General features: G+C 54.7%; 1 protein-coding gene across 1 annotated transcript; it reads left to right on the top strand.

Annotated features, from left to right (window-relative positions):
• Positions 1 to 708: 708 nt before the first annotated feature.
• RUSF1 (RUS family member 1) lies at positions 709 to 10,232 on the top strand. The gene is made up of 15 exons (XM_039534000.1): positions 709 to 823; positions 2,317 to 2,480; positions 2,897 to 2,974; positions 3,358 to 3,472; positions 5,694 to 5,739; positions 5,832 to 5,864; positions 6,484 to 6,589; positions 7,342 to 7,443; positions 7,619 to 7,689; positions 7,915 to 8,099; positions 8,249 to 8,306; positions 8,567 to 8,637; positions 8,954 to 9,112; positions 9,233 to 9,310; positions 9,961 to 10,232. Exons 2-15 carry the CDS (start codon positions 2,331 to 2,333, stop codon positions 10,053 to 10,055), a joined length of 1,347 nt encoding a protein of 448 aa, XP_039389934.1. The 5' UTR covers positions 709 to 823; positions 2,317 to 2,330; the 3' UTR covers positions 10,056 to 10,232.
• Positions 10,233 to 10,292: the final 60 nt, after the last annotated feature.

Below are 10,292 nucleotides of genomic sequence, written 5' to 3'. Positions count from 1 at the left end.
AACAGAACAGGTAACCATCAAGTGATCCATCCCCTGTTGCTCATTCTCAGCTTCTGGCAAACAGAGGCTAGGGACACCATCCTGGTTGATAGCAATTGATGGACCTGTCATCCATGAATGTAACTAGTTCTTTTTTGAACCGTGTTATAGTCTTGGCCTCTGGCAAGGAGTTCCACAGGTTGACTGTGCATTGTGTGAAGAAATACTTCCTGTTTGTTTTAAACCTGCTTCCTATTAAATTCATTTCACAGTTCTTGTGTTATGAGAAATCATAAATAACACTTCTTTAGCTACTTTCTCTACACCAGTCATGATTTTATAGACCTCTATCATATCTCCATAGAACCCCCCCAACCCTATACCCACCATATCTCTCTAGCCCCATAGCCCCTCCCAGCCCCATATACCCCCATCCTTATACCCCCCAACCCTATACCTGCCTGTATCCCTCTATCCCCATACAACCCCCATCTCTCTATCCCCATATACCCCCATCCTCATACCCCCAACCCTATAACCCCCATATCTTGGTCTGTCCCCATACACGCCCTCCACCTGCCGGGTTTGTGGCCTGGCCCCACCAGGGACCCAGCAGGCAGAGGGGCCGGTGCGAGAACTGGGGCTGGGCTGCTCCGACAGGGACTACGCCCCCCCAGACTGCCCTGCACGGGGGAAACTACATCCCCCACAATGCCCCTCACAGGGGAAACTACATCCCCCACAATGCCTCGCGCGGGAGTAGGGGCACGCGACAAGCCCACTGCCTAGAGTCCCCCGCACCCTGCTGGCCTCTGTCCCTGCTGCTCCCGCGCCCCCTGCCCAGGTAAGTGCGGGCAGCCCGGGCCCCGGGGGTGTGTCCCGGCCTGGGGGGCGGGGCGCTTCCCGGGCCCCTCCCCCCGCCAACGTGTCCCTCGGGCAGCGGCGGGGCGCCTCGCTCCTGCCCCGGGGTGCAGCCTGCGGGGTGTGTGTGCCGGTGGAACTCACTAACTTCCCCCCATAGCACGCACAGCGTATTTATAGCTCTGTGTGTGCAGGCAGCTACACTGCGTGTGTAACACTACACACTTGCACACCCACAACGTGTAACACACAAAGTGTGACACCCACACACTTGCACACACACAATGTGTGACACAGAGTGTAACACCCACACACCACGCACAGCATGTAACACAGAGTGTAACACCCACACGTGCACACATGCACAGTGTGTAACTTACAGAGTGTAACACCCACATACTTGCACACCCACAATGTGTAACACCCACAGGTGTGCACACACACAATGTGTAACACAGAGTGTAACACCCACACACGTGCACACATGCATGTAACACAGAGTGTAATACCCACATGTGTGCACACACAGTGTAACCCCCCCCACAGCATGTAAAACAGAAGGTAACAACCATGCATGTGCACATAGAAAGCACAGAGTGTAACACCCAAACCTGTGCATGCACACAGAACATAACACATGGAGTGCAACACACACAGAGCGTGTAACACACAGCGTCTAACACCCACACATGTGCACAGAGCAAGTAACACACAGTGTAACACCCACATGTGTGCACACACAGAGAACATGTAACACAGAGTGTAACATGCACACAGAACATGTAACAGTGTAGCACACATAGAGAGTGTGTAACAGGCACATACAGAGTGTAATACACATGCACACAGCATGTAATGCACACACAGTGCAATGGACACGCACAGAGCATGTAATACACATTGCACACACGTACAGAGCGTAACATGCACACACACCCACACATATACACACAGTGTAACACATATGCAGTGTAACTAAGGTGACCAGATGTCCCGATTTTATAGGGACAGTTCTGATATTTGGGGCTTTTTCTTATATAGGTGCCAATTACCCCCCACCCCCATCCCGATTTTTCACACTTGCTATCTGGTCACCCTAAGTGTAACATGCACGCACATGTACCATACACATACACAAAATGTGTAGCACGCACACCATACTCTTACACACAGCGTAACACAGATTGCATACGTGCACTAATGCACACACAGAGTGTAACACACTCACCACAGACGGGGCTGCATTCAGATTGCACGTGCCCACACACGCTGTAACATGCCCCCGGCGTGTAATGCACTGATTGCGCATACACCGAGTGTAACACTGAGCATGTACAGTCTCTGCATTACACTGGGTGTTTGTGTGCTGTGTGTATGTGTGACATTGTGCGTGTGTGTATGCAGTTAGTGTGTTGTGTTCTCTTCTCATGCCCATGGACGACTCCTCGCTCTGTCTAACGCCTCTCCCCCCCCCAGACCCGGCTCCAGCCATGCCCAGCCTGGGGGTCCAGCCGCTCTGCACGGAGCAGTACGGCTCCCGCGGTGCCCGTTACTACCTGCCCTCACCCGATGGGCACCTAAGCTGTGTGGGGGATGAGCCGGGGCGCGTGGGATGGCGCTCGCTAAAGGAGATCTTCATGGTGAGACGAGGGGTGGGGGGGGTCAAAGGGCAAAGATGGGGAGTTGGGGGGAGCCAGGAGGGCTGATGGGTAATTCAGAGGTGGGCAGAGGAGGAGAGATTCAGAACTCAGAGGCGTAAATTGGGGGGCCCAAGGGATCAGGGTGGGGGGCACAGATTGGGAAGGGGGCTCAGGCAGGCTGCATCTGAGTGGGGAGGAGTTGGAGGTTATGAAGGCGAGCTGAGGTGTAGAGGGTAGGAGACGAGTGGCAGGGAGATGGGGGCCTCGGAGGAGTTTACCGGGGGTTGGAGAATTTGTGGGGGGGCAGGGCTTGCTGTTGACCAGGTGGAGACGTCAGGGAGGGACGTGTGGTCTCTGATTCTCAGGGGAAGGTCCCTGTTCTGCTCACTTTTGGCCCCCACTTTTCTCCACTGCAGTCCGTGTTTCTGCCCCAGGGGTACCCCGAGAGTGTGAGCCAGGACTACCTGCCCTACCAGATATGGGACACCGTACAGGTGAGGCACTGAAGCAGGGGAGACTCACCCCAGCTTTGGGGGAGGAGGGGACCCAGCCCCCAACCTGGGGGATTGAGGGTGCACTGGGAGTCAAGCGGACCCAGTCCTGGGGGAGGGGGGCGCTGCGGGGAAAGGGGACCCAGCGCCAACCCTTGGGGGAGGGAGTACCCTGGCGGGGGGCAAGGGAATCTTAGCAGTGGGTTTTGGGGGGTCAGAGTGCAGTGGGGTGTGGCCCAGTCCCCCTCTTTATAGTACTGGGGCGTGGGGAGGGCAGAAGGGTGTGATGGGGGTAATGGCGGGCACTGGGAAGCCAGGAGTGGGGAGAGGTTGGTCAGCGTCCTTGCCCCTCCCCCAATAGTAACAACCTCCTCTGTTCCTCCCAGGCCTTTGCCAGCAGCATCACAGGGGCGCTGGCCACGCAGGCCGTGCTGAAGGGGGTGGGTGTGGGGGACCAGACCTCGACTGTTGCTGCAGCCACAGTCACCTGGATACTCAAAGGTGAGACACACACCCCTGAATCACCCTGGAGACACCCACTCCACAAATCCCTACCTCTGATCCCACCATCGGTCATATGGGTTAAAAAACTGGTTGGGAAGTGACAGCATCTTCAAAAATATAAAAATATTTTCAAAAATATAAAAATAACATGTAATGACTAGAAGAAAGGGGAAAGCTCATAGTAATGATTATAAATCAGAAGCTAGGAATTGCAGAAAATTGATAAAGGAAGCAAAGAGACACAAGGAGAAATCTATGGCCAGCAGAGTTAAGGACAGTAAGAGGGAGCTTTTTAAGCATATTAGGAACAAAAAGAATCTTCACAGTGGTATTGATCCATGACTAGATGGAAATGGTTTAATTAATAATAATAATGTAGAAAAGGCAAGAGTGTTCAATAAATGTTTTTGTTCTGTGTTTAGGGCAAAAACAAATGATGATGTCACATAACACAATAACACTTTTTTCCATTCCACTAGTATCTTTAAAGGATGTTAAACAGCAACTACTTAAGTTAGACATTTAAAAATCAGCAGGTCCAGATAACTTCATCCAAGAGTTTTAAAAGAGCTGGCTTAGGAGCTTCCTGGACTGTTAATGTTGATTTTCAATAAGTCTTGGAGCACTGGGGAAGTCCCAGAAGACTGGAAGACAGCTGATGTGACAACATTTAAAAAGGGTAAACAGGATGACCTGGGTAATTATAGGCCCATCAGCCTGACATTGATCCCAGCCAAGAAAATGGATCAGCTGATACGGGACTTCATTAAGGAAGAATTAAAGGAGGATAGTATAATTAATGCCAGTTGAAATGGATTTATAGGAAAACAGGGCCTGTCACACTCACTTGATCACTTTGTTTTGGGTAAGATTACAAGTTTGATAAAGGTCACACTTGTAATATACTTAGACTTCTGTAAGGCTTTTCGCTTGGTACCGCACTACATTTTTATTTAAAAAATTAGAACAATGTAAAATGAACATGGCCCACATCGAATGGATTGAAAACTGGCTAATAGATAGGTATCAAAACGTGCCTGTGAACGGGGAATCCCCCCCGAGTGGGTGTGTTACGAGTGGGGTCCTGCAGAGATTGGTTTCTGGCCCTTTGCTGTTTAACACCTGCATTAATGACTTGACAGAAAACATAAAATCATCGCTGGTGACTCAAAAAGTCTGGGGAGTGGGAAATAACAAAGGGGAGAGGTCACTGATACAGAGGGATGAGTTGAGCTGGGCTCACATGAACAATATGCGTTTGATATGGCTAAATATATAGGTATAGGAACAAAAGAGTGTGGGCCAGACATACAGGATGGGGGGACTCTGTCCTGGGAAGCAGGGACCCTGAAAAAGATTTGGAGGTCCCGGTGGATAATCAGCTGAACGGGAGCCCCCAGTGCGAAGCTGTGGCCAAAAGAAGTCATGCGATCCTGGGATGCATAAACGGGGATCTCGAGTAGGAGCAGAGAGGTTATTTTACCTCTGTATTTATCCCTGGTGCGTCTGCTGCTGTGTCCAGTGGTGGAACCCACAATTCCAGAAGGATGTTGATACATTGGAGAGGGGTCAGAGAAGAGCCATGGGAATGATTAAAGGATTAGAAAACCTGCGTTATAGTGACAGACTCAAGGAGCTCAATCTCTTTAGCTTAACAGAGCGAAGGTTATGAGGTGACTTGATCCCAGTCTGTAAGTACCTACGTGGGGAACACATATTTAATAGTGGGCTCTTCAGGCTAGCAGAGGGAGGTCCAACAGGATCCAATGGCTGGGAGTTGAAGCTAGACAAGTTCAGACTGGAAATAAGGGTAAATATTTCACAGTGGGGGGAATTAACCACTGGAACAATTTATCCAGGGTTGTGGTGGATTCTCCATCACTGACAATTTTAAAATCAAGTTTAGATGTTTTTCTACAAGCTCCGTTTTAGGAATTACCCTGGGGCAGGTCTCTAGCCTGTGTTATCCAGGAGGTCAGATGAGATGATCGCAATGGTCCCATCTGGCCTTGGAATCAATGAATTTGGGAATCCATCCCGGCCTGGGACTCCCCCATACCTGAGTTCCCCTCCTTGATGTATGCCGGCCTGGGACATTGCTCCCTTCCTCCCACTAAACCCAATAGTGCCCCCCAGACTCCCCTGAACACCCCATTCACTCTGCGGGATCTGCCGTTTCCTTCGCTGCCCCTGACAGCCCTCTCTGTCTCCCCTGCAGATGGGACAGGGATGCTTGGCCGGATCCTTTTTGCCTGGATGAAAGGGTGAGTGGCACACCCCGTGGAGAGGGAGGTTTCTGGGTCACCAGTGCTGGTGTGGTTATCTCCCTCGTGACCTCTTCTCTCCCTCCCCCCAGGAGCAAACTGGACTGTGATGCCAAGCAGTGGAGGTAAGTGAGGAAAGGACCCGTCCCCCCTTTTCCCAGGACATCCCTCCCACAACCCCTCATCCCTGGGGCGCCCTTCACCCCGACAGCCTGGGATGCTCCGTGGAAGATCCCTGCTTGCTGACCATTACATGATCTTTGACCTCTGAAACTTAAATGCGTTGGTCTTGTCCTCTGCACGTGACTGGACAATCCTCCCCTCTGAGCCTCTCAGGTGACCCTCACACTCTGACCTCCCATTGGGCATTTGTCCTCTGAGCCCCCATTGCGTGATCTTCATCTTCTGACTGTCCATTGGGCAACAATTGCCTTATGACCTTTGCCCTCTGACCCCCATTGAGTGAACCTCGACTTTTGACATTTGTTGAGCGATACTTGACCTTTGACCTCAACCCCTTGGTGACCTTCACTCTTTGAACCTCATGGTGCAGTTCTCAACCTCGTAGCCCGTTGAGTGCCCTCTGACCTCCCTCATGACCTCTAACCCTTCACCTCTGACCATCAGCAGGCAATTCTGAACCTCTGACCCCTGTTTAGTGCCCAGTGTCCTCTGAACCCCATGGGTGGCACATGAGCTCTAACCCTGCCATGCCCCACCACTCTTGCCCCTTGTGCCCTGCAGGCTCTTCGCAGATGGGCTCAATGACCTGGCCATCTTCATGGAGATCCTGGCCCCTGCCTTCCCAGCATGCTTCACTCTCATCATCTGCACCAGCGGCTTCTTCAAGGTAGCGGGGAGTGGATTGGCATGAGGGGGTTTGGCATGAGGGGATTGATGCAAGGGGTTGGCATTGAGAGTTGGGGGGGGTTGGCATGAGGGGAAGAGGGTTGGTTATGGGGAGGAGGCTGGTGTGATGTGGGTGAGGGGTTGGTGGGAGGGGTTGGCATTGGGGGATTGGGGCATTGGCACAGGGGGAGGGGTTGGCATGGGGTGATTGGTAGGGAATTGGTGCTGGGGCAAAGGATTGGCAGAGGGGCAGGGGATGGCATCAGAGCCACGTGGACGGCAGAAGTTCCATTTCACGAAGGATTTTGTGCTTTTGAAATTTGGCCGCATTCTCCATCAGAGCAAAACCCGACCATTTCAATATTCTCTGTGATGGAAAATTCCAGAAAACCTTCATTTCAGCTCCTTGGAAACATTTGGTTTCAATGTCACCTCTTTGTACTATATGACACAGCATGAACCCCATAGTGGGGTCGATGCACTAGAGAATTCTATGGCCGTTGATACCAAAATGAAATAAGAACAATCCAAACAAACAGTATTTTCTCAGTGAAGAGTCAGGACATTGTCGGAACATTTTTACCCCCATTTTCTTTTTTTCCCCCTGATGAAATTGGGCTGGAGCTGCCCTGATTTCATGGGAACCACATATTCCCATGGGCTACAGCTCTGTTTTAAGTCTTTCCCACTGACTCTCGTTGGCATGAGTCCTGCACCCCACACCCGGACCCCTCTCCTCTCTCTCTGCCCCAGTGCATCGTGGGAGTAGCTGGAGGCGCCACCCGGGCAGCCCTCACCATGCACCAGGCCCGACGGGACAACATGGCGGACGTTTCGGCCAAAGATGGGAGCCAGGTGGGATCCTGCTGGGGCCAATATTAAGGGGCACCCCACAGTGCAGCGGGCAGGGGCGCTCCAGGGGGCAGAGGGGACAGACTCTCCCAGAATGCAGCAGGGCGGAAATGCCCGGGGTGGTGGGGATTGTACCCCACCTCTGCAGATGGCCTCACTCACTCCTCTCCCCCCCCAGGAGACCCTGGTGAATTTAGCCGGCCTGCTCGTTAGCCTCCTCCTCATCCCCCTCGTCACCGACAGGCTCCAGTGAGTGACCCCAAGGGCAGGGATAGCACAAGTGTTGGGTGGGGTCAGGGGATTGTGGGAGGCAGGGGGTGCAGGGGATTGTGGGAAGGATTGTGGGGGATTATGGCAGATGGGAGGCAAAAGGGATTGTGGGAAGGTTGTGGCAGGCACAGGGGATTGTGGGGGATTCTGGGTCTGGCTGGGCCTGCCCCTGTCTCTGACCCCTGTCTCTGCCCTCCCCCGCAGGCTCACCTACATCCTCTATGGCCTGTTCACGGCTCTACACCTCTACGCCAACTACCGGGCCGTGCGCACCGTCTGCATGGAGACACTCAACCGGGCCCGGCTGCGCCTCGCCCTGCGGCACTTCCTGTGCCAGGGCAGGGTGCCCACGCCCGCCCATGCCAACCCGCGGGAACCCCTGCTGCCAGGTGACCACGGGCGGGAGAGGGGAAGAGGAGAACCCCAGCATGGGCAGATGTAGAGAGACCAATTCCCCCGAGAGGAGAAAGGCCCCACGTCCCATTCTCCCCCCCTAATACCCAACTGACTAGACTCTTTGCTCCTCACCTCTCCACAGAATTCCAGCGGCATCTCAGGATAACGCTAGGAGCCCCACTCCACCTGCTGCTCTCCAGGTGAGTAACAGAGGTGTAACTTGTCCCTCATCCCTCCCCAGGGATTGGCCCCTCGGCCCAGCCAGCACAAGTCTCTAGGGAGACCCCCCTTGACACATTTATTCTAGTTGCAGTTCCTGCTCATAGAAACCTATGTGTCTTTGGTGGATCTTCTCCCTGAAACATCTTGTGGCGGGGAGTTCCAGAGGCTAAACGTGTCTGTTCCATTCATAGTGATCATCTCCTTCTTTGCGTATTCTTTCCCTCTGTCTATCCCACAGCGTAGCTGAGTTCCAGCAGGCCTGCGAGGGCAACTCGAGGAACTATCTAATCGCTCTGAACCGAAAAGCTGGTGAGGAGGGACCGGGAGGAGGAATGAGACCCAGGTGTCTGGGATGGCAGCCACAGGGGGCAGAGACCAGGAGGGGAATAGGACCTAAGTGTCCAGCACGGCAGCTGTAGAGGGCAGAGACCAGGAGTGGAAATGGGACCCAGGTGTCCCGGATGGCAGCTGTAGGGGGCAGAGACCAGGAGTGGAAATGGGACCCTGGCGTCCGGCACGGCAGCCGTAGGAGACAGAGATTGGGAGGGGAAACGGGACCCAGGTGTCCGGGATGGCAGTGTTGTGAGATGGTGCGGGACACCCTGCTGTGCCCTTCTCCCCACAGGCACCGTGGCTGTGGCCCTGCGCCATGGGGCGAGCAGTGTGGACACCATCCAGGCCTGTTCCCATGCCCTGCTGCTAGAGACCCTGCTGTGCCAGGCCCTGCCCCCGGGTGCCGTGGAGGAAGAGACGCTACAGAGGCTGCAATGGCAGCTGTGTGGAGGTGAGGGGCGGGGTGACCAGACACCCCCTGTGCCTGATCCTGTGGAGGGGGAGGGGGGCTCATCCAGGGGTGTCCCGGCACCTATCCTTCACCCACAGCCAGCTCTGTTCTGTCTTTCAGCCCCTGATGGAGAGGTCTGGGCTGCGCTGACGGAAACTCACCAGCTGCTGGACAGGCTGTTCCCCCAGTTCCTAGCAGGTAACTGGGATGTCTGTGCACTCAGCCCTCAGGGACTCCTAGTGCTCCTCCCTGGGGAGAGCGCCCCCTGCTGGGGAATGTCCCCACCCCCTGCACTCAGCCCTGAGCCCCCTAGTGCCCCTACACCCGGGAGAGCGCCGCCTGCTGGGGAATGTCCCCACCCCCTGCACTCAGCCCTGAGACCCCTAGTGCCCCTTACACCTGGGAGAGCGCCCCCTGCTGGGGAATGTCCCCACCCCCTGTACTCAGCCCCGGCCCTTCCCTGTGTCCCCCTGCTTGGGCAGAGTGCCCCCTGCTGGGGAACATCTCCACCCCCTGCACTCAGCCCTTTGGGACCCCTAGTGCCCCTACCCCCGGGAGAGCGCCCCCTGCTGGGGAACATCCCCACTCCCTGCACTCCCAGTCCTGGTCCCCCCTGCAAGGCCCCATGCCCTGGGAAGAGCACCCTGTGCTGTGGGGACCCCACCCCCCATGCTGTCAGCGCTGGGGTCTTCCCCATTGGCCCCTGCCCTGGGGAGATCGGAGAGACACCCCCACCCACTGCATTTCCAGCCTGGGGGTGTCCCCTAGTGCCCCCTGTCCCATGAAGAGCGCCCCCTGCTGGGGAAACACACATATCCTGTGGCCCTGGGCTGGTCTGTCTCTTGCAGGGCTGGTCTCGGCGGGCTGGGTCACGGATCGGAACCTGCTTGGAGCAGAGGAGTGGCGTCTGGATTGGACCTCAAAGGACAAGAAAGCCCTGTAGACCTGCCCCCCTCCCCAGCGTCGGCAGCGACCCCAATGAGACCAAAACGTTCTGTGCCTTAGCGGGCTCACCCCAGTGAGCTGGCTGGGACCAGTGACTGAAGGAGGCGGATTAGATCCAGCTCCATGTGGGACCAGAGTTACACACACTGTGAATCCAATGTGCTCTGCACCCCTGTACTGCTGGGAATAAAGTTTTTATATATATATATACATAGACATGGGGCTTTTTCCTGCT

This window comes from Mauremys reevesii, linkage group 4 (assembly GCF_016161935.1).
Source record: "Mauremys reevesii isolate NIE-2019 linkage group 4, ASM1616193v1, whole genome shotgun sequence".
In the NCBI taxonomy this organism is placed as follows: Eukaryota; Metazoa; Chordata; order Testudines; family Geoemydidae; genus Mauremys; species Mauremys reevesii.
This window is presented reverse-complemented; position numbering and strand designations above follow the sequence as displayed.

Coding starts and splice junctions, on each gene's coding strand:
- RUSF1 (XM_039534000.1), top strand. CDS start 2,331: ATGCCCAGCCTGGGGGTCCAGCCGCTCTGCACGGAGCAGTACGGCTCC. Junction 7,444..7,618: donor CGGCCAAAGATGGGAGCCAG/GTGGGATCCTGC, acceptor CTCCCCCCCCAG/GAGACCCTGGTGAATTTAGC. Junction 7,690..7,914: donor CTCGTCACCGACAGGCTCCA/GTGAGTGACCCC, acceptor CCTCCCCCGCAG/GCTCACCTACATCCTCTATG.